This window comes from Pseudophryne corroboree, chromosome 8, assembly GCF_028390025.1.
Source record: "Pseudophryne corroboree isolate aPseCor3 chromosome 8, aPseCor3.hap2, whole genome shotgun sequence".
Lineage (NCBI taxonomy): Eukaryota > Metazoa > Chordata > Amphibia > Anura > Myobatrachidae > Pseudophryne > Pseudophryne corroboree.
This window is the reverse complement of record NC_086451.1, coordinates 113811702-113836852: the sequence shown is the minus strand read 5'-3', so window position 1 is coordinate 113836852 and position 25151 is coordinate 113811702. Positions and strand designations below refer to the sequence as shown.

At 43.7% G+C, this 25151-nt stretch overlaps 1 protein-coding gene across 5 annotated transcripts in view; it reads left to right on the top strand.

Annotated features, from left to right (window-relative positions):
* Nucleotides 1–25151, top strand: part of NR6A1 (nuclear receptor subfamily 6 group A member 1) — a 563603-nt gene that overhangs the window by 163301 nt on the left and 375151 nt on the right. For 3 of the 5 annotated variants that reach the window (XM_063935585.1, XM_063935588.1, XM_063935584.1), the window contains one exon: nucleotides 7617–7667. In XM_063935585.1, the coding sequence (XP_063791655.1) occupies nucleotides 7617–7667 (51 nt within the window). Of the gene's footprint in view, nucleotides 1–7616; nucleotides 7668–15964; nucleotides 16036–25151 lie in introns of all 5 variants that reach the window. The other 2 variants (XM_063935586.1, XM_063935587.1) reach the window with 1 other exon arrangement.

Here is a 25151-nt window from a genome sequence, read left to right as displayed (position 1 = left end):
CAGTGACAGTAGACGACATGTCAGTAATCGCTGGCAGGTCCTTCAGTCCGGACCAGATGTCAGCACTCGCTCCAGACTGCCCTGCATCACCGCCAGCGGGTGGTCTCGGAATTCTTAGCCTTTTCCTTGCAGCCCCAGTTGCGGGAGAATGTGAAGGAGGAGCTGTTGACGGGTCACGTTCCGCTTGACTTGACAATTTTTCTCACCAGCAGGTCTTTGAACCTCTGCAGACTTGTGTCTGCCGGAAAGAGAGATCCAACGTAGGTTTTAAATCTAAGATCGAGCACGGTGGCCAAAATGTAGTTATCACGGTCCGGCGGATCGGGTTCCGGGACCAGCAGCACTTACCTGTCCGGATGCTCTGGCGCGGTCCCTCCGGCGGGGGTGCGGGCTGCTGGCGAGATGCACAACTTGCAGGCATGTCTGGGAGGAGAGGTCTCAGAGGCAGCAGCAAACATTTGTGCAGCTTCCAGCTGCAGAGGTCCGGGATGGGCGTCGCCGCCTTGGAAGGGTCAGCTAATCTAAAACACTCAGTCACCTGCAAGGTTTGCAAAACCAATGGGAAACGGTCTGCAGGTATAAATCTAGGGATTTCTGGGTAAGCAAATTGCCAGTGCAACGTCTCTCACACAGCCTTGTGTGTGCTAGTTCCCTGTGCTCCACAGCATTGCTTCTAAAGCATCCTGTTTCCTGAGTTCTCACCTGGATTGCTGAATCTACACCCGGTTATTTCTCCTCGCATGCTGACCTCTCCGAGTCACCATCCCTCTCAGCGAGGCTCAGTTACCCCAGTCTACAGTCTTCCTATCCGGGTTTCCGCCAGACGTTCGTCCACAGACGTACAGGTCCTGCCGACGCAACCGCTCTAACAAGTTAACAGCTAGGGCACCTTTGGAACCTCCTTTAAAGCTCTTTGGAAAAGACTTTCATTCAGCCTGCTCGGCTAATCCTGCTTAAAGTCACCGATACCAAACAGCAAGCCACAATTCCGGATTCACAAAACCCAGTCCCTCGTGACAGTAGTGCTCTGATTTCAACAGATTGACCACCCGTGAATCCTGGTTAAGCGAATTAAGGGCTCCATCCACAAGTCCCACATGCCTAGCGGAATTGCTCTGTTTTAGCTCTTCCTTCAATCTCTCCAGCTTCTTCTGCAAAAGCCTGATGAGGGGAATGACCTGACTCAGGCTGGCAGTGTCTGAACTGACTTCACGTGTGGCAAGTTCAAAGGGTTGCAGAACCTTGCACAACGTTGAAATCATTCTCCACTGCGCTTGAGTCAGGTGCATTCCCCCTCCTTTGCCTATATCGTAGGTAGCTGTATAGGCTTGAATGTCCTTTTGCTGCTCCTCCATCCTCTGAAGCATATAGAGGGTTGAATTCCACCTCGTTACCACCTCTTGCTTCAGATGATGGCGTGGCAGGTTCAGGAGTGTTTACTGGTGCTCCAGTCTTCGGCATGCAGTGGCTGAATGCCGAAAGTGGCCCGCAATTCTTCGGGCCACCGACAGCATCTCTTGCACGCCTCTGTCGTTTTTTAAATAATTCTCCACCACCAAATTCAATGTATGTGCAAAACATGGGACGTGCTGGAATTTGCCCACATGTAATGCACGCACAATATTGGTGGCGTTGTCCGATGTCACAAATCCCCAGGAGAGTCCAATTGGTGTAAGCCATTCTGCGATGATGTTCCTCAGTTTCCGGAAGAGGTTGTCAGCTGTGTGCCTCTTCTGGAAAGCGGTGGTACAAAGCGTAGCCTGCCTAGGAATGAGTTGGCGTTTGCGAGATGCTGCTACTGGTGCCGTCGCTGCTGTTCTTGCTGCAGGAGGCAATACATCTACCCAGTGGGCTGTCACAGTCATATAGTCCTTAGTCTGCCCTGCTCCACTTGTCCACATGTCCGTGGTTAAGTGGACATTGGGTACAACTGCATTTTTTTAGGACACTGGTGACTCTTTATCTGAGGTCTGTGTACATTCTCGGTATCGCCTGCCTAGAGAAATGGAACCTAGATGGTATTTGCTACCGGGGACACAGTACCTCAAGCAAATCTCTAGTTTCCTGTGAATTAACGGTGGATACCGGAAACACGTTTAACACCGCCCAGGCTTCCCCTCTGGGATGACGATCGACTCCTAGCAGCAACAACAGCAGCGCCAGCAGCAGTAGGCGTTACACTCAAGGATGCATCGGAGGAATCCCAGGCAGGAGAGGACTCGTCAGACTTGACAGTGACATGGCCTGCAGGACTATTGGCGTTCCTGTCTAAGGAGGAAATTGACACTGAGGGAGTTGGTGGTGTGGTTTGCAGGAGCTTGGTTACAAGAGGAAGGGATTTAGTTGTCAGTGTCGCTGTCACCCAAAGTTTTTGAACTTGTCAATGACTTCTGATGAATGCGCTCCTGGTGACGTATAAGGGAGGATGTTCCTAGGTGGTTAACGTCCTTACCCCTACTTATTACAGCTTGACAAATGCAACACACGGCTTGACACCAGTTTTCCGCATTTCTGTTAAAATAATTCCACACCGACGAGGTGATTTTTTTTTGTAATTTGACTAGGCATGTTAATGGCCATATTCGTCCCACGGACAACAGGTGTCTCCCCGGGTGCTTGACTTAAACAAACCACCTCACTATCAGAATCCTCTTTGTCAATTTCCTCCCCAGCGCCAGCAACACCCATATCCTCATCCTGGTATACTTCAACAGTGACATCTTCAATTTGACTATCAGAAACTGGACTGCGGGTGCTCCTTCCAGGACTTGCAGGGGGCGTGTAAATGGTGGAAGGCGCCACCTCTTCCCGTCCAGTGTTGGGAAGGTCAGGCATCGCAACCAACACAATTGGACTCTCCTTGGGGATTTGTGATTTAGAAGAACACACAGTTCTTTGCTGTGCTTTTACAGCTTTAGTCTTTTCATTTTTCTAGTGGGAGGATGAGTGCTTCCATCCTCATGTGAAGCTGACCCACTAGTCATGAGGAACATAGGAGAGGGCCTCAGCCGTTCCTTGCCACTCCGTGTCGTAAATGGCATATTGGCAAGTTTACGCTTCTCCTCAGACGCTTTTACTTTAGATTTTTGGGTCATTTTACTGAACTTTTGTTTTTTGGATTTTACATGCTCTCTACTATGACATTGGGCATCGGCCTTGGCAGACGACGTTGATGGCATTTCATCGTCTCGGCCATGACTAGTGGCAGCAGCTTCAGCGCGAGGTGGAAGTGGATCTTGATCTTTCCCTATTTTACCCTCCACATTTTTGTTCTCCATTTTTTAATGTGTGGAATTATATGCCAGTAATATATAAATAGCAATGGCCTACTGTACCGTACTGCTATATATTATATACTGGTGGTCAGCAAAATTATGCACTGTCCTACTACTGCGCACAACAACTAAAATGCACCACAGGTATGGATGGATAGTATACTTGACGACACAGAGGTAGGTAGAGCAGTGGACTACTGTACCGTACTGCTATATATTATATACTGGTGGTCAGCAAAATTATGCACTGTCCTCCTACTACTGCGCACAACAACTAAAATGCACCACAGGTATGGGCGGATAGTATACTTGACGACACAGAGGTAGGTAGAGCAGTGGACTACTGTACCGTACTGCTATATATTATATACTGGTGGTCAGCAAAATTATGCACTGTCCTCCTACTACTGCGCACAACAACTAAAATGCACCACAGGTATGGATGGATAGTATACTTGACGACACAGAGGTAGGTAGAGCAGTGGACTACTGTACCGTACTGCTATATATTATATACTGGTGGTCAGCAAAATTATGCACTGTCCTCCTACTACTGCGCAGAATAACTAAAATGCACCACAGGTATGGATGGATAGTATACTTGACGACACAGAGGTAGGTAGAGCAGTGGACTACTGTACCGTACTGATATAATACTGGTGGTCACTGGTCAGCAAAATTCTGCACTGTCCTCCTACTATATACTACAATGCAGCACAGATATGGAGCGTTTTTCAGACAGAGATCGTATAATACTGGTGGTCACTGGTCAGCAAAACTCTGCACTGTCCTCCTACTATATAATACTGGTGGTCCCCAGACCCCACAATAAAGCAATTAGCACACTGAGCACAGATATTTGCAGCACACTGAGCACAGATATGGAGCGTTTTTCAGGCAGAAAACGTAGATATTTGCAAGCACACTGAGCACAGATATTTGCAAGCACACTGAGCACAGATATTTGCAGCACACTGAGCACAGATATTTGCAGCACACTGAACACAACTGAGAGAACGCTGCACACGTCCTCTCCCTATCATCTCCAATGCACGAGTGAAAATGGCGGCAACGCGCGGCTCCTTATATAGAATACGAATCTCGCGAGAATCCGACAGCGGGATGATGACGTTCGGGCGCGCTCGGGTTAACCGAGCAAGGCGGGAGGATCCGAGTCTGCCTCGGACCCGTGTAAAATAGGTGAAGTTCGGATTCCGAGGAACCGAACCCGCTCATCTCTATTTAATACAATATTTTTAATAACTTTGAGTATTAAACAAAGTTTGTGTACATTGAGCCATCAAAAAACAAAGCTTTCACTATCTTAGCCTCACTCAAAAAAGTCTGTATTTCGGAATATTTGGATATGGGATACTCAACCTGTACTGTATACCGGTAATTCACTTTTTTTTTTTTATAATCCTCAATATGACTATCGATAACCGATATATCGGACGATCGCAGCCATCTGGCTTTACATTTTCCTGCTGCTCTTCTCTGCAGTCGTCTGATGTACAGAGTCAACTTATTGCTTTTTTTCTAATTTGTTATTCTCTAGCCACGGGGTGAGGGTGCTGTTGGTCTGCCCAATCAGCAGTGATCGGCAGCACGACAGGCACTAGGGGAGGGAACCAGAAAGCAGAGGGGCCAGGAGGTGCCTTTGAGATTGGCAGTGGGCGTTTTTGGCTGGTCGAATCAGATGCGACCATACCAGGCAAGTGGTTAATTCTCAAATGTTACATATTCATAACGAGACCAGTTTTATTGACCACAACCCATCTATCATCAAATTTGTGGCTAAAAGTCACACTCTTTTGAGTACTATTGCAAGCTTGTATTTCTGTGTATTTCAGGATTTTTTATTCCGTTTTGATTTTATTTTTCTAAGCAGACCATGCTATGCCCCAGTTTTTCAGTATTGCGTTGGCATGGTATCTCTTTTTTATAATCCCAGTGGGTTCCAGGAGAACTGGTTCCAGATGTGTACAGGTGTAGGTTACTGCTGAGGAAGTTTGTCTTGTGATCTTTGGTTGTGACAGTTGTTGTGTAAGACTGAGTTCCTACCATCTGGCTACTCTGCAGTCATGGAGAAGGATGCACTAGCAGGTATGCTGCAAGTTGACCATCTGCTGACCTCTGCCTTAACCTCCCACAGGGCAGGAGGAGCTGACCCGTGCCAGGTTAAACATTAGAAAGCCTTCCTTCTGTGTGTATTCGGGCCTTACTGTATATTGAGCATTGTCAGTTGTCAAACTTTAACTTCCTTCCTGCTGGAGAGAGGCGCATCATTGGGACTGCACTCCAAGCTTCTTTCATTTTGTTTGTCTCAGAAACATTTAGAACAAGTGAAATTAATTTCCTCCTTTCTTCCAATAAGATGATGACATGATTAATGGAAACTGTTAGCAGCTGTCTTCCTTGCGTTTAATATGCACAGGAAAATGTTATTTTTAAGTTGGGCCCAGGTTTCATCCAGGGTTTGTTAAAATTGCTATGAGTATAATTAAAGGTGATTTGCCATAGGGATCAGGTGATTGCTGTTATGACCAGTAATTTATCTGCATTTACCTGACCACAAAGCAGGGTATCCTATAAGAGTCATGTGTAAGACTCCACTATATGTGTAGCTTTTGTATGTTCTCTCCACATTTGCATTGGTGTTCTCAGAATACTCTGGTTACCTCCCATCATTAAAAAAACAAGCATACTAGTAACATACTAATAAGGTATGTGACTAAAGCGGTTCGCTCACGGTGCTTTGCATTTTCTGGTTCCAGTGGCTTAATCAGGGTTCTGTCTGCATGGAGTCTGCATCTTCTTACCGTATTCACATTTCTATGCTCTGTCCCCCCATGGTCTAAAGACATACACTGGTAGGTTAATTGGCTTTGACTGAATCCTCTCTTGGGTTTGCATGTGAGTAGGTCACTGTAGGTAAGTGGCGCCACTAGGGGGTTGCTGACTGCACCAGGTGACACCATCTGAGGGGGTGTCTGTGGGAAATAAGACTGATGTGATCCAATAGTAATGTTCTCTGTACAATGCTGTACAGTATTTTGGAACATTATGTATAATAAATTGAGAATGCTGTGAGGTGTAAATTAATGAGATTTCATAGTATCATACATACTGGCCAAGAATGCAGACAGGGCCCAAATACAGTGACTAGGGGCATCCTGATTCCTGAGTCCGCCCCTGTACCCAGTTGCAGAGTTCTGTTCTGCTGGTGCTTGTAGAAGACATATCTCCAAGCACCAGTGTTCCAGTTCTCCCTATGCTTTTGACAGGACCCAGGTAACCCCATTCCACTGCCATGTTACTCGGTTCAGATTCCCAGGTCACTGAACCCGGGTTATATTTCAGGAACTCTTTTCCACTGCCGCAACCTGAGTTAACCTGGCAATAACCTGAGTGAAAAAGGGGTATCAGATATGCGAGCAATGTTATTAAAAAGTAAATTCTCCCAGCACCTCACATTGTGCAACATAGAAACCCCAGTTCACATATTATGCCACAGTGCCCCCCCCCCCCCCCCCCCCCACGCTGGTGATATAGCTACGTGTGAGGGCTCCGTTGTATATGTGTGATTGGGAAGGGGGGGATGGGACCTGGGTGCCATGCTGTTAATGTGGCTCTTCAGTGAAAAGGGACACACATATAGCATAGACAAACATGATATGTGCATCGACCTGTACTTGTTTATGTTCTGTGTGTGTCCCTGTCACCGTATGATACTATATATCACTAATTTACATCTCATAGAGCGTACAATTTATTTCATATATACCTTTGTCCTATTGGCAATGGGAGCTGCTGAAAACAATACAAGGAGAGCTTACATTTATCACCAGATATCTTTATCACATGCATTTACATTTTATACACTATGACAGAAATTAGTTACAATATATAGGGCGGGATGTAATGAGTCCGAGTTCGCCTGACGAGTGTAATGCCGGCTGAACTTGGCCATTTTTTTTAAAGGGGCAATTATTTTCAAAGCGTTGTTATGCCTTGTAAATGTCTGCCCCTTTAAAAAAAGGTCTTCGTTCGGCCAGCATCCCGCACATTGGGCAAACTTTGACACCATTACATCCCTCCCACAGAAGTAAATCTTGTAACTGCATAAAGTAAAATAATATGAATGTGCAGCAGGGGCAAATTTTGTTTATTCTAGTGCCATCCCTTCTAATGCCATGTTTCTAATGTTCCACCAAAAAAGTACAAATAAATCTTTAATGGTAAATGTACGGAAGCTTTGGTAAAGCTGATGTATATCATGTTTATTTTTGAATCTGCAAACATGAAATCTTCCATTAAAAGCATCTTTCTCGTTTCCAGGAAACATATCTGACCTTCCGTCTGAGGGATTTAAAATGAACTCAATGGTCGGTAAGTAAGACTGATCTACTGCCACATGAGGCTGACTGATGCAAGATAAAGTTTGTGTGGGCAGATTGCATCGATTTCTTTCCCCCTTTCTCTCTTTCATCCTTTGTCTTGACCTTAATAGGCTTTAGGTAGGCCTTTCAAATGATGTACATACACATAAATAAATATATTCACGTCTGGGATTTCCACCACCTTCAGCCACTAGTGGGAGTTGCAGTGCAAAGAGAGATACTGCACAGCCACAACATCTGCTACAGAGCAGAGATCTGCAGCAGGCACGTCAATTTCAGATGAATGGATAAAACTCCATAGGGGCTGCATTCTAAATGAAATTACGATTACTGTCTTTGAATAATTACAGTGTCCTTTAAAGGGACATAAAGCCTCCTCACTGCACTTAATGTTGGTATAAGCACCATTTTCAATTGTAATACATTTATTTATGATCTAGATCAAAATTTCAAACAAGGCCACTCTAAACATCACCGCTGCAAAACCAACTGTGAAAATAATAATAATTTTATGTGGAAAAATAAAAGGGTTTGCCACACTTAATTGACGTTATGGCAAAGGCTTTTGCCTTCCTCGCAGCTCTTTATCCAGGCAGAAAAATCGGGTTTGCGTATAATTCGAAATACTGGCTCTACATGTGTTATGTGAGAGATAAACATCCTTCAGAACACCAGTATGATAAACCCACTCCTCATCTACTAATATGTACCATATGCAGCGGATGGAAACATACAAATTGCTCGATTGTTGACCTAGCAGCCAATTATGTAGCTGGAAATTACAGTTTTTACTGCATAGATACATTCAGAAATGCAAGTTCATAAACCACCCGAAATTACCAGTTTGATTTTAGTGAAGTTAGGTTATATCAATAAACTAACTTACTGAAACCTATATATGAGGGCGTATTCATTTATTGCCGTTTTCTTCGGCTAGCCGAAAAAACTGCAGTAATTAGACGTCAGTGTATTCAATTGCGGGCGTTTTTGCGAATGCCTTTTCGTTTTTGTGTTTTTTGTGGACGAATGAGCATGTGTGAAAATGGACCCAAAAATGGATGAAAACACTTGCAAATTCACCAATCCACATGGTTTTCGCCTATACCGTTTTTTCGACCAATCGAAAAAACAGGATGGCCATTGAATAGGTTGAATGTAAATTTGACCTATAAACAGCCGAAAAGTGCAGTTTTTCGCCTGGACGAAAGAACCGGCACTAAATGAATACACCCCATGATCTTTATATTTGTTTTGTCTGTTTTTGAATATAAGAAAATAAACAAGATTATGACATACAGAGCAACTGGCTCATAGGGTGTGGTTCATTAGGTCGACATGCATTAGGTCGACATACATTGGGCTGACCACTGAAGGGCGACATGGTCATTAGGTCGACATGGAAAAGGGTCGACATGAGGTTTTTTTTTACTGTTTTTGGTGTCGTTTTCTTTGAAAAGTGATGGGGAACCCCAATTAGTGCACCGCGTCCCCTCGCATGGCGAGCGAGCTTCGGGCAAGGTGCCTCACTCCGCTGTTGGTGCGCTCGGCACAGGTTACCGTTCCCAATTGTAGTCCATGTGGATCGTTAAGTATGAAAAAGGTCAAAAAATTAAAATAAATTGTGAAAAACTCATGTTGACATTTTTGCATGTCGACCTAGTACATGTCGACCTAATGCATGTCGACCTTCAGTGGTCGGCCCAATGTATGTCGACCCAACGACCGCCATCCGGCTCATATGGCATCCGGGAACTACAGCCACTAATTTGTGAAACACAATTCTTTTATTTATGGACTCGCTCATAACCAGGCTGGTAATACATGATTAGCAGAAAAAGGAGATGCAGTACCATTTTTTTAATTAAAGCAACTAAAGCAGATAATTAAAGATTCTGTGGGGCCTATATTAGAGACCATAAGGGGCCTATAAAATTAGCGATAAACATCACAAATTTTCCTGTGCACCTCAAAAAATTGCAATATTGCTGGTTGTGGTATTCCATTCTGGAATGGCGCATTGTGGCCAAGCCAAAAAATTAATCACCCCCGTTAAGTATATATGTATTTCATGGGCAGAATATTTGAAGGACTTCTCAGGGATCCAATTCTGAATAAAATATAGAAAATAATTTAGCAAGATAGCGTCTGCGTAATTTAATGAAAGACCGGCCATAGCAAATGAATATGATGGGCAGGTAAGTTTCAACTGGATCTCTGTATATAATATGATCTGTCAGGATTTTGCAGAAATATTTAATACTGTGCCCTAGAGTCTGGTATAGAAGATGATGGTGTTGGTGGCGTGTAACTGGTTAGAGAACTGGTTGATGCATAGAAGATAAAAAATGTATGTTCTGTCTGGCCCACAGGTATCAGTTTTGTGTTTTGTCCATTTAAAAATGCGCATTAATGATTGAAAAGTAAATATGGATTAGAGATATGTGCTTTCGGTTCGGGCAAATCTAGACTTGAGCTTTCCAAGTAGAACCTGACTCGGGTGTTCCCGCCAAGTTCGGATCTCAAAATGAGGCAAAACCTAATTTTGCTATAAATCTCGGCTTTCGCGTGTTATGGGTTGCATATAAGAGTAGCCCCCCTCGTGATCAGGTGCCATTTACACAGGAGAGTGGAGGGATAGGCTTTGGGACTGTTGGCTGTAAAAGGGAAAAAAAAGCATCAGAGCGCTATTAGGACAAAGCATAGCAGTAGATAGATAGCATAGGTGCCTGGGAAGGGTGAATGCAGGTATCTTTGTTAGTGTGTGTTTGTCAGACCTACTAGCTGCAACTGCAACCCACTGCATTGCAGTGCAATCTCTAAACAGGCTGTATTTGTCGGGCCGGCCTGAGCCTAATTGTTTTGGTACGCAAATATAGATTTTGGTGCCCTTTTGCATGCACCTAAGGTGCATGCCCAAAAAAAGAAAGGAGTGTGCTCCAGTGTGAAATCCTGTATCCATGAGCCATGCCACCCCATTTTCATCATGCTTAGGGTATGCCCAGCGCTCCGGGAGTTGCTGAGCATGCCCCACAGTCCCTCTGTCCTGTGATTAGATGATGCACACAGCTTTTATTCACTATTTGCTCTGCTAAGTAGAGCAGCAAGTGAGAGGGGGCCTCCCAACCTTCCTCCCCTGAATACAGTTGGGAAGGAGGTGTGTGTGTGTGTGTGTGTGTGTGTGTGTGTGTGTATATCTATATGTCTATTTTTCTATGTATCTCTCTCTTTATTCTATCTATCTATCTATCTATCTATCTATCTATCTATCTATCTATCTATCTACGTGTGTGTGTGTGTGTGTGTGTGTGTGTGTGTGTGTGTGTATATATATATATATATATATATATATATATATATACACAAACACTATATGGACAGAAGTATTTGGCCACGCCTATTAATTATTGAATTCAGGTGTTTCAATCAGACCCATTGCCAAAGGTGTATATAATCAAGCACATAGTTATGCAGTCTCCATTTGCAAACATTTGTGATACAAAATGGGTCATTCTGAAGAGCTCAGTGACTAAAAGCTTGATACTGTGATAGGATGCCACCTTTTGCAATAAGACTGTTTGTAAAATTTCATCCCTGCTGGATATTCCACAGTCAACTATATGTGATCTTATTAGAAAGTGGGAGCATTTAGGAACAAAAGCAACTCAGCCACAAAGCGGGAAGTCCACGTGAAATCACAGAGAAGGGTCAACAACTGCTAAGGCGCATGGTGCGTAAAAGTCTCCAACGCTCTCCTGATTCCATAGCTGAAGTGTTCCAAACTTCCACTGGCATTAATGTAGGCACAAAAACTGTGTGGCTGGAGCTTAATGGAATGGGTTTCCATGGCCGAGCAGCTGCATGCAAGCCTCATATCGCAAAGTCCAATGCCAAGTATTGGATGGAGTGGTGTAAAGCAGACGACACTGGACTGTGGAGCAGTGGAAACGTGTTCTGTGGGTAACCCATACCCAACCCGTTCTGTGGAGTGAAAAATCACTTCTCTATTCGGCAGTGAGATGGGCGAGTCTCGGTTTGGTGGATGCTGGGAGAACGTTACCTGCCTTAGTGCTTTATGCCAACTGTGAAGTTTGGTGGAGGAGGGGTAATGGTATTGGACTATTTTTTTAGGGTTTGGGCTAGGCCCCTTATCTCCAGTGACGGGCAGTCTTAATATTTCAGTATACCAAGACATTTTGGACAATGCTATGCTTTCAACTTTGTGGCAACAGTTTGGGGAAGGCCCTTTTCTATTCCAACATGACTGTGCCCAGTGCATAAAGCAAGGACAATAAAGACATCATTTAGTGAGTTTGGTGTGGAGGAACTTGACTGGCCCGCACAGAGCCCTGACCTCAACCCCATTGATCATCTTTGGGATGAACTGGGAATCGGAATGGAGATTACGAGCCAAGCCATCTTGTCCAACATCAGTGCCTAACCTCATAAATGCTGTACAGAATGAATGGGTGCACATTCCCACAGAACACTCCAAAATCTTGTAGAAAGCCTTTCCGAGAAGAGTGGAAGTTGTTACAGCTGCAAAAGGGGAACCAACTGTCTGTCTGTCTGTCTGTCTATCCGTCCGTCCATCCATCCATGATAACTGACAGCCAGTGTATTTATAGTGATAATGTAATGCATATTGTCCCCTCTCCTGCTCCTGGTAGTGTGTTGATGCTCCATGCTGCTTCACATTAATGAGATGTACGGAAAGGGGCAGGCACCATCTTCACCTCCCAGTCAAGGCCTCGTCCGTACTTCAGCTCTCCACGCAATCTCACTACAACAGCTGCAGCACAGTAAAACTCCGGCCCTGAGCACAGAGCATGTGCAGTGCCTCTATGTAGACAGTAGAGCAGCTGCCAGCAAATTAGAAGGTAGGTAGACTATGGGGGAGATTCCCGGCCAGGGTGGATTCCGCTGTCAGGACGTCTTCCGCATGGTGCTGCTGGGAGCGTTGCATATCGAGCTAAAGTACGGTGGCGCCCTTCTTAGTGTGGCACCATATGCAGCAGCTTACCCAGCATAATTATTGGGCTAGCCCTGGTATTTGTCAGCCAAAGTGAACGTGCACGTTTTTCTCATCTACAGTATATTTACACTGCAGTATGTACATATACCACTTGTGTGTGAGAGCAGAGACTGTGATTTCCAGAGTGATTCTACAAAAAATACTGTGCTGTGTCTGAGGGAGCCACATCCCAAAGTCGACCTCCTTTCTGATGTTAAAAAAACATTTGGGAAAAAAAAGATTTTTTTTTTGCTGTATTTAAAAAAACTGTTTTACCTTTTCAAAATCATTCAATTTAAATAGTATTTGTTCGAGTTTCGTACAGGCAGCATCTATTATTGTACCTAGAGGGGGTGGCACTTGTGTTCACCAGCTACACACCAAAAATAAGCAGGGTCATATGGAGCACATCGCCTAGTGTGTACCCACCTTTACTATGAAGGGATAAATTACTGGCAAATAAACGTAAATTTGTAGTAAACATGCCATACACCACATACAGTGGCAGGGAAAGGCTCAAAGCATGGCCTTTATTTGCGAGTGGAGGTCCTGCTACTAATATTTAATGCACAAAAATTACTTTTTGCGTAACCCAGGGCCAATAGTCCGGCAACTTCTGTAACTTCGCATACACTACTTTCTCGCTCTAAGGGGGTTATTCAGAGATGAACGCAGATTGTTGCATATGCAGCCAGATCTGCGTTTATCTCTGCACATGCTGGGGGCCGCCCAGCACAGGGCAAGGCCTCCCAGTATGTGTTAGGTCGCCTCCCGATGCAATGTGTATGGCCATGCAGTGCAGTTTGCTGCCATTGGCAAACCGCGCTGCAGACCACTTATACGGCCGCGTCTGAATGACCCCCTAGATGTTTCACCTTTTAAAATTGGCAAATCAGTGCACAAAAACACCACCACCACCACGTCTGAGTAAGAAACTATGCGCAAACTTCATAAATCCCTTTAATCACACTGTAATCGTAGAAATATCTCCTTCCACCATTTCTGAACCCTCTGCAAATGTAAAGATGATTAGTGGTAAAAGTAATGATGGTGATGGTTTAGACATAGAAATTGAGGCTCCTAATTTGGAAGTACAAACCTACATCATCTCGTTTTTATCAAAATATCATCCAACCTGACCTCTTTGCTCTACATAAGATCTCCGTCTCTCATCCCCATGCATTACCCCGTGCACGGTTTCAGGAATTTTGGGGTCTACACCCAACTCTGTGGAATGCCCTCACATGCACAGTAAGACTTTTCTCTACGCTTCAAACCTGTAAGTGTACTCTGACAACTCACCTCTTAAAGAAACTTAGCAAATTTCGGAGAACAACCACATAACCTCCATTATCTATCCTACTCAATTACAGCCCCTCTTTTTTTACTCTCACATCCTCCTGACCCCAGGCAAACAATCCTGTGTTCATATGATACAGCCCATCAAGAACCTCTGCAATCTGGCTGGAACAATAAGCAATAGGTAGCACTTACCTTGTGTATCAATGCCTATTTCCCTATAGATTGTAAACTTGCGAGCAGGGCTAGCAACAGATTATTCTGCACTATACAGATATATCCATGCTCATCTTACTGCAATGCGGCATGCTGCATCACAGTAAGTTGTGCATAGCTACATCTGTATAAGTAACTGTAAAAAAAAAATAAGTGCAACAGGATGACGGGGATAATTATGTTTCTGACGCTGATGGGAATGTTAATGATGATTGTGTTGGACAAGAAGAAGTTGATAACATTCAAGAGGGTGATGTTGTTTTGCACAGTAAGTCAGCCATAAGTGGCAAAAGTTCTTGCCAGAGATAATAAGTGCATTGTCATGCCTGGGCAAAAGACCAAAAAAGCAGTGACTTGTCATACTCCAGAGTTTTGACTATATAAAGTACATGAAAATTACAAAGAAGATATTATAAATATCTTCTTTGTATTATTCTAATCATTTTATAGTCAACACTCTGGAGCACACTGAACCGTGACAGATGAGGCATTATTCACACATCACTGATGAAATCTCACCAAATTCCCTGAGTACGTGTGTGTGTGTGTGTGTGTGTGTGTGTGTGTGTGTGTGTGTGTGTGTGTGTGTGTGTGTGTGTGTGTATGTGTGTAAATCTGACTCTGTACTAACCAGTGCCTCCCCAGCCATTTACCTCACCACATGTCACTGCAAAAAAAAAAAAAAAAAAATCACCTTTAAACTGTGGTGGGTTTTTTTTTTGTTTTTTTTACCCGAATCCTGACAACATTTGTCAATGCAAGTAAACAAGTCAAATAAGTAGTGGTAGGGATATAAACCATCTATGCACCTCCTCCCTGTTAAATGATTTGCAGTGAATGCATTCAAATTAGCTTTTAGTATCCATAAAATGATATAACAGTGACCAGCAGTCCAGGCACAGCTACCAGCCACATGAATAGATACAACAAATGCAACCTTCTCTGCCAACACCACCATCATCAAACTGCTCAATAGCAATCAGAAGGAGCCCTGACCAATTTGCAAAGGCAAACTGACTACTTCAGTATCCAGGATTGCGCATTAGAGCTTCTGCTGCTGAGGGTGAATCTTCACCATAAAAGGGGGTCAAGAGAAACACTAATAGTTTGTTCACACAATTGTCTGTGAAACAATCATTCGCAAGGTGAACCAAGTATAACAGCTGCTATTCTGTTGCACAGCGAATCATTGATGTCATGTCCACTATGTTAGCATTAGATATGCATCCAGTATCTGCCATCAGTGCATCTGAATTTAGATGATTAGTTGAGGATGTGTCCATGATACCAAATTCCATTTCAATTCTATTTTACCTATATCAGGACATTAAACAAAAAGTTATTATTTGCCTTCAAAATGCCATCGTACCGACTGTCTACTTAACTGCAGATATGTGGACAATCGGTACTGGTCAAACTAAGGACTGTGACAGCTCACTGGGTAGATACATCACCAGCAGCGGCAGTATCTAACACACAACGTTGGCTCATTCACAGGCAGGCTACTCTCTATCACTGTCTTCACTAAGAGGCATACTGGTGCCAGTCTGTTGGAAAAACTGATAGATGTGATAGCAAAATGGCTTACCCATTCTCCTCAGAATTTGTCATTTCTTATAATGCAAGTAACATTATAGCTTTATGACTTGGGGAACTTCAACACGTACCATTTTTGCGCACATAATAAACTTGGTTGTTCAGTGTTTCTTAAAAAGTGCGTGGTGTGGCCAGTAACATTTCTGCATATTTTTGCCATTCAGCATCCGCACGTAGAAGATTGTAGCAGCTGCAAGAAAAGTCAAATTTGCCATGCCACCAACTGAAGTAAGAGGTAATAACCAGGTCGAATTCCACTCTTTATATGCTTCAGCCACTGGAGAAACAGCAGCATGCCAAACATTCAAGCCATGAGGTAGGGAGAGGAGGGACATGTTACCTTGCTGCAGCACACTGGAGAATACTCTTGGTTTTGTGCAAACTACTAAAACCATTTGAAATTGTAGCAATGAAGTTAGTTCAGACCCTGCCAGGCTGAATCAGGTCATACACTTAATCAAACTACTGGAAAAGTAGCTTAAGAAGCTGAAGGAGGAGTTGAAACTAATACCCCTTTTCCACTAGCTCAAAAAACACGGGTAAATGCACGGGCACACGCATTTACCCGTGTTTTTTACTAGTGGAAACGTCTCCCTCAGGAAAAACCCGGATCAAGTGACCCAGGAATCCTACCCGGGTCGACCTGGGTAGGACACGGGAATGATCCGGGTAAGGTGTAGTGTAAACGGAAGCCATGTCGATGCGACATGGCTCCCGTTTACACTGTATGGAAGGGCGGCGCTGGGAGAACATGTGATCTCCCAGCGCCGCCCCTGCCACATCACCAGCAGCGTCACCAACCCCGCAATATGCCGAGATGGTAACTGCTGATGGGAAAGGGGGCGATGCGGGTCGCAGCTGGGTAGCACCCGTGTCAGGCTCCCGGCTGCGACCAGCATCGTAGATGATTCTGCTAAGTATGCTGGCTTGTAGATCAGGTTATAGTTTTGCTTTGCCAGGACCTAAGGGTTTGCACCATCTTGCAATTAGATTAGTATATGTTAAAAACCATGCTTGGTCCTAGGTGAGGTTTAAGATTACTTTCAGTGAGGCTCACTGGTGATGATCAGTCAGCACAGTGCACCTTATGAAATCTGGTCAGGTTCAAAATAATTGCTCATATATATTAATACCTCTACCTTAACTCAATCTGATACAATAAACATCAATAGAATGGTGGATGATTACTTTGATGATAATGTACAAATTGGCATTTCTAATAGTCCTTTTGAATTCTGTGATGGAAAACAGGCAATTAGGAGCCCCTTGATCAAATCCACTCTGGGGTACTTAAGCTGTCCACCCTCCAGTGTGTACTCGGAAAGAGTGTTTAGCACAGCCAGGAACCTTGTTAGCGATCGGCATAGAGGAGGCTGCTTCTAAAACAAAAATGTTGTAAAACTGATGTTTATCAAAATTAAATGCAAATTCTATGAGCTAGACCTGTGCTGCCAATTACAACGTATAGAGACTTCTGTAATGGTGGATTCCTGTAGGTAATGATACAGTATTAATAACAGTGAGAATGATGATGATGACATCTTCCAAATGTGGCGATGACTAACAATGTTAGCCACCTTAAACCCATTGCTAGCTTGGTTGAACCAAACCACCAAGATGTTGTCTCTTGTGGGTACCCAAACAAACCAAGCACTTCAGCCCCAAAAGTGGCAGTTCCTGATGCTAAGGGTAGGTGGAAGGGCCCAAGGATACTTCCATTGTGCACCACTTTTCATTATGGGCTTTGCCAAGATTGTGTATGTTTGACAGGTAGCATATAATAGTGTACTTTACTGGGGCATTGATGTTCTGTATCTTACAAGACCATCCATCACAAGCTTCTCATCCAGTCAAATATGCCCTTCTTCCTTTCCACTAACTTCTCCACAGATTAGATTACTGTATTTATTTATTTATTTTTTTCGGTCTAGTTTATGAAAAATAATGGACACAATTAAAAAAAGACACAAATTCCAAAACAACATTGTTTTATTTCTCCTCTGATCAAAGTGAAATAAAACAAACAATATCTAATACTATGTTACGCTTTCCTTTTTAATATTTTCTATGACCATGCAAATACAATTTAGTCTAAAGGTGGGTACACACTGGCCGATATATCGGCCATTCTCTTAAACGGCCGATATATCGCGGGTCCGCCAGCCAGTGTGTATGGCCGATACGTCTGTGAACTCGGTCGTTCACAGACGTATCGCGTCGGCCCCGCAGCACAGCCGACGGCCAATATATCTACCGATATCTATATACCGATACCGATATCTACCGATATATTGGCGCGTCATTGTGTGTGTACAGGCGGTCGGCCGACCGCCCGTACACATGCTGCGGCAGCAGGCGGTGATTGACAGCTGAACTGGGCGGGCATGTGTACATGCCCACCCAGTGCATGACGTCAGTCCCCGACAGATCGGACAGTGTGTATGCTCAACACACTGCCCGATCCGTCCATAGATATATCTGCCGATCAATTGATCGGCAGATATATCTACCAGTGTGTACCCACCTTAAATGTATACAGACTGATGAGAGAAACATTGTACAGCTGTCTGCACTCGTTCAAAAGGTACAAACTCAAAGGGTCAAACATGACCAGTTGTACCGGACTCTAAAGGTTACGAACTGGATGATCTAAATAATTAAGGTCTAATAATGAAATTTCTCAAAATGTTCAAGTTACTTAATAGGAAATTACATTATCTACTATCATTTTCAGGTCCCTCATTTTAGTTGAAACATTGCTAATGATCCCTATTTAGTATCCACAAACATTAAATAATCCATTAAAGCAGTTCCGTCTAATTTTAGTTACAGTACCTTGTTTCTGCAGATTAGCTGCTTAATTTACTGCCAGCAGAGGCAGACAATGCAGCAGTTAAGATGTTTTACATCTAACAAACCGTTGCGACAATAAAATTACTCTTATCTAATAGCAAAAGTAACTAAGTGACTATCCATACAAACAAGTACTCTGCATTTTCTTCTTTCTACTTTTTAAAATGATCTTTCTCTATGATCTCTATGTTCTTTCTATTGTTCTGAGGCTTGTGATTTGATACTTGAATGAATTGTGTTTGTAAACTCACATATGTAGGCTTGTTTTAATAATCGTTTGTTCCATGTCTCTGATTTATTTTTCTTTAAGGCTTTGACTGTTAGAATAATCAATCAATCAATCAATCAATCAATGCTTTACCTGACTACAACTAAATAAATGCTCCCTCTCCATTTCCCTGTATTAGCCTGGGCCTGTGGTCTGTTGCTTGGTGAAGTTAGATATTAACTTATTAATTTATTATCTATTCATCTAGGCTTTTAGTTTTAGACTATTAGTTCTTAACTAATAAAATTAACATTCTGTAGGATTGCATAGTTTATTAAACTGTTATCCTGGCTGTCTACTGTTTTATAGATGTGCTCTATTCTTCTAAACTGTGTTTGTGCCGCTGCTCTGCCGTTCAGTTTAGCAGCCAGCTAGCTGCAGCATTTGGACAATTTTGGTCCAAACTATTTTGCGAGCTGTGATGTGGTCAAAATTGACTGGAAATCAATGTTATTGATGTTCATAATCCTATAGGAACAAAAACTGGTCCAAATGACAAAATATTAGCTGTATTTTTAATGAAATCCAGATCCTAAATCAAAAAAACACTTGAGGATGGTTTTGCCAAACCAACACATGATGAAGATTTAGAACCAAAACCAAAACGCAGGCTTCTGCAGACATCTCTTATATCAGGGCATAGTTGTATCTTGCTAAAAAAAAGTATGTGGTCATTATATCGACACTGACTAGACCAACACAACAATGCCAGTGCCATTGTACTGACATGGTTCTAATGCTACTTAAAGAATTTACTAGGGACGACATTCTAACTTTAATCATGGTGTTAAAGCAGCATAAGTCCTAATGCTGACCCAATTCAAATTCTGATGAGTGGTTAGCATACCTTCATTGCGCTCACACCCCTGCCGGCATTCTGCTGCTCGGGATGGCGATGTCGGTATACTGACATTCAGCATCCCGTGTGGCGGTAAAACATACCGAACCCTTAAGTAGCATTTTAGCCACATTGGCAGACTGGCATCAACATTGTGGTGTTGATATGGTTAGTGTCAACATAGTGACTGTTGAGCCGACTTCCCGTATGTATCCCCTAGAGAAATATTGAGACACTGGAAACTGGTGAGTGTAACGCAGATAAATGTTGGCTTTTGCACCAGTGATGTGTTACATATATATTAGAGGGAAATGGAATACAGGACTGGCAAAAGTACTTTGGAAGGAATACATATACGTGATGCCGGCTGTCAGTATCCTGGCAATGGCATCCCACTAGTCTGAATCCCGGCAGCGAGTCCCCTCGCGGGCTTGCTATGCTCGCCACAGGTTATATTCCTGCTCGGGTGGTGGTTATATTCCCACACCGGGCTGCGGTCGGTATTCTGGCCACCAACATTTTACCAGCTGTCGAGACTCCGGCGTCTGTATCCCGAACGCCGGGATCCCGACAGCCGGTATATAAACTGCATCCCCTTTGGAATAATACTTGATACTTGTTGATAGAAAGCTAAGCAGCAGCACATCGTGCCATGCAGTTCGTTTGTATCAAGAGTGAGTACAGTAATTTAATATAATGCATTTATAATATAGCCATTGGATAAGCCACTAGTATGGACATATTATGAATATGTTATACAGTTTTGGGCACCTCACTGTAAGAAGCACTTTTTGTACCAAAGACTTACAGGGGACAAAGTGTCCTCAAGTGTGACATTTCCATGCTGGACAGCAGCGCCTCCTTGTGGACGGATATTATAGTGCTGCAATTACTGTAATAAAACATTGTTTCTTTGGTGGTTTCACACCTTAACTGCTAAATCTTTGTATTTCTTTTTATAAGAACACCCATCACCTACACACTGTACTTGCAGCTATTTTGAGGGCTGAACCAGTACACAATAGTATAAATCTTATTATTTCACAATGGTGAGATATGACGAGTATTCATTATTTGTTAAGGTTACGTTATCTATATTTTTTAAATATTTAAAATAGTAGGCTAAAAAATAAAGTTGTTATTTAGTTGCCTGGAATGTATGTAAAAAAAAAACTGACTTCATAAAATGCATGCTATAAGGTGAATGAGCATGGAGAATTATAGAAATGCACTACAATAATTTAGATACCATGTTATCTGTGTTCCACGAATGGTGACGCACCTCTTAGCAGTTGCCTCATTCTGTTTTACACAAAGATTCACCCTCTTGTTATATAACTCTATGGAAGTGGCTTATTAAATCTTCTATTGGGATATCAGAAGCGCTGGTAGAAGTATTATGTTGTAGTAGATCCTCTACTGAAGGAACACTGGAAGTAAGTTAGAAGATTGTTGCAGTTAATACATTGTAATACAGTATTTTGCCTTTCTAAAGCCTTTTTCTATTCTGCTGAGTTATATCCTGTGAATAATACCGACGCCAGAATCCCGGCATCTCTAAATCCCAATGCTCGGCATGTCCACGGCACCCATAGAGTGGGAAATATAACCAGTGGCGAGCACAGCGAGCCACCAAGTCCGCTGCGTGACAAGCGCAGCGATCCCACAAGGGGCTTCATTCCCCCTCCCACTGACCATCCGACAGCTGGGATCCCGTCGTCGGTATTGTGAGACCGCCGGTCAAACATACTCAACGCTTTTAAACAATCTCGCTCATTTTCGTCCTTTTAAGCAATATGGTTTGTAATATCGTCTAGCGTATACACAATATCGCACAGTGTGCTACCGCGGGTCGTTAAGGAGGGCTTCTAATGTTTGTATATGCAGGTCAATTTTGACTAAGTAGTTGACAATGTCTGTACAGGACGGAGGCAGGATGATGTCACTGAACGTTATCGTTCAATGTGCATGCACTACCTCATTTGCCTGGGTTGTCAAGGGTAAAGACTGACGATATCGCTCATGGGGGTCATTCAGACCTGATCGCATGCTAGGATTTTTCGCTGCGATCAGGTCAGAACTGCGCATGCGTTTGCACCGCAATGCGCAGGCGCGTCGTACGGGTGCAAAGCGGATCGTTGCTGGACGATGGATTGTATGAAGAATCCATTCGCACAGCCGATCGCAAGGAGATTGACAGGAAGAAGGTGTTTGTGGGTGTCAACTGACCGTTTTCTGGGAGTACCAAAGAAAGAAATATGTAAATGCGCAACCAACAGCAGCAGGTATGAGGAAGGTCAGATCCTCAAAATGTAAACTAAAGTATAAAAAATGTGTATACCAGCGCTGGCTAACAAATTAATACAAAGATGGTTTGCTTCGTGTGTAAAATTATAAACAATTTATTATCATATCATATATAAAACAATTAAAAAAAAAAGGAATATATCCCTAATACCACTAATTGGTAAAATTCATTCGTCTTATCTGGATAGACTTGATTGTGCAATGTACCACTTTCCTATATGACCAAAGTCAAATCTTTAGGGCTAGGACAGTCTCCCAAGATGTATGCACTGTGTTTTGTAGATAATTACCGGATCCACAGAATGATGGGCATCAGCATTAGGACAAGTCCATTTAAAGCTGCAGGTGTGGGCCAAACCGGTTGAATGTGATTTATCCAGTGATGGGAGAAAGAGTCCAATTTTTGCCAGGGGATGACAGAAATCCTGAGGAAGCTGGATTGTATCTGTGCCAGTGAAACGCGTTGAGCTTTTCCTACATCTATCTGGACCCCACTTTCCAAACAGACCTACAGGATTTCTGTCATCCCCTGGCAAAAATTGGACTCTTTCTCCCATAACTGGATAAATCACATTCAACCGGTTTGGCCCACACCTGCAGCTTTAAATGGACTTGTCCTAATGCTGATGCCCATCATTCTGTGGATCCGGTAATTATCTACAAAACACAGTGCATACATCTTGGGAGACTGTCCTAGCCCTAAAGATTTGACTTTGGTCATATAGGAAAGTGGTACATTGCACGTTTTCTGGGAGTGTTTGGAAAAACGCAGGCGTGTCCAAGCGTTTGCAGGGCGGGTGTCTGACGCAAATTCCAGCCCCGGACAGGCTGAAGCGATCGCAGCGGCTGAGTAAGTCCTGGGCTACTTAGAAACTGCACAAACTGTTTTTGTACCGCTCGGCTGCACATGCGATCGCACACTTGCAAAGCAAAAATACACTCCCCTATGGGTGGCGACTATCTGCTCGCAGCAGTGCAAAAAACACCTCTAGCAAGCAATCAGATCTGAATTTGGCCCACGGAGCGTATTCTCTTGTGTATACCCAGCATAAATGATATATACACTATTAGACTTATTAGTATTATGGAGCCATACAGAAGGTAATATTGCCAGAAGTCTCATACAGTTACAGAAATGGGTACAGATCCCAGCATGAGTGACAGATTAGCCAGAAACCAAAAGTAAAAGGAGTATAAATCCCTTTGTAGTTTAATGCTGTTATTCATTTACAAAGTAGGAACAGTGGTGTCTTCTTCATAAGATCATGAAAGAGACAAGTCTACCAGAGTAATCCAGAGATACATTCTGGGAGGATGATATGAGTTTAGAAAGTGATTTTGGATTATGCGTTATGTGTAACTAACCGCTAACATGTTCCTCCTGAACGCATCTGAAAGATAACCAGAGACCTGATGAATAATATATGCGGAAGTCTTAGGGCTCAGACATGTCAAAGCCTTGTTCTTTGTCCTTAGCAAAGCCTTTCAAGTTTGAGCTTAAATTAAATGTTGTATAGAGTTTTGTTTACGTACTGTAGCTAGTGTTCTCATAGAACTTTTTATAATGTACAGACACTGGCGTATTTATAATGGGTGCAGTGTGTGTGGTGCACACGGGCTACCGGGGTTAAGTCACACCCTAGACCCATTATTTTTAATACTTACTCTTGGGAGTCCCACGGCGCAGCAGCGCTGCTGCAGATATCACTAGGAAAATGGCGCGGCTCCGTTTTCCCATTGTTTTATGCATGCACAGTAGAAAAATCACTGGGAAAATGGCTGCTGCGCCATTTTCCTGGAGGTCTGCGCCTTCGCTATAGACTCTAGGACAGCGCTAGGGTCCCCTAGGGACCCTTGTGGCTAGAGCTAAGCGCTGCCGGCTATAGAGGAGGGGGCCAGATGGAGTATGTACACAGGCCACCTCCTCTCTAGAAACAGGGGTGGTGACAGCCTCTGTTGTGGGGGAGGGAGGAGGCCAGGATCTCCGCCGGAGGACGGAGATTTCCTGGCCTCTTGGCAGCTCCTGCGGTGGCCAGCTAGTCCGACCCCATGGGTCATGCAGCCGGCCGATGGTGTCGGAAATTGTTTGATACAGCGCCTTTTGAATGTAGTTTGGATAAGTAATGCAGCAGGTGGTGTGATGCCTCCTGCTGCATTATCATATTAGTACTATTGCTGCTTACATGTGATAGCACCTCCAACCACATTTGAATTAGGCCCATAATCATGCTCTCACTGCACTTTGGCTTCATTACAGAGGTGCACGCAGTGCAAATGTTTTTGCAGTCTAACGATTTGCTGCTATGCATGTGCAAAAAAGTCGCGGAAATGCAAACCGGTGTGTAAAATGGTATACGCGTTTGCATATGACATTTCTATGACTTGATAAAGCATCTGTAGTTACTTAGAGAGATTACAAAGTCACGAGGTGTCATGGGTGTGTTTGGGGATGTAGCTGTGATCTCTGTCGCAGCACAGCAGCCATATTTTGAGAAAGTTACAGGGAGGTTGTGTACCAGGCAGAGGCTGTTCGATGAGTTGATGGTGGAGTCATAGGATCCACCAATGCAGTTGAGCATTGCTCAGATATGCAAATTGGGTGTAGCAGGATTTATATCATTATGACCCTCCTCTCGGACACAGTGTTATGAATTGCAAGATCACAACGAGGGAGCAGAGCCAAGATCATACTTGCCTACTCTCCCGAAATGGCCGGGAAGCTCCTGAAAATCGTGTGGCCCTTCTGCCCCCCCAGAAGAGCAGGCAAGTCTCCTGATTTTTAAGGCCCCCCGCCCCCTCCTGCCCGGCCACCCACTTAATGAGTAAAGTGGACGGTCTGGGCAGTCGATGACGCAATTCTTGCTGAGTCGCGTCATCATGGCCAAGCCCCCTGCAGTATAATGCCGGTAATATCGGCATTAGAGTGGGGGTGTGGCTTCAATGATGCAAAGCAGTAAACACACCCCATTCTGCCTCCACTCCGCCTCCTCTGCACATCATAGTCCTGCCCTGTCCCCCTGCTGAGCCGACCTAGCTGCTCTCTCCTGGAGAGAGCTGCCAGGATTTCGGCAAGTATGGTCAAGAT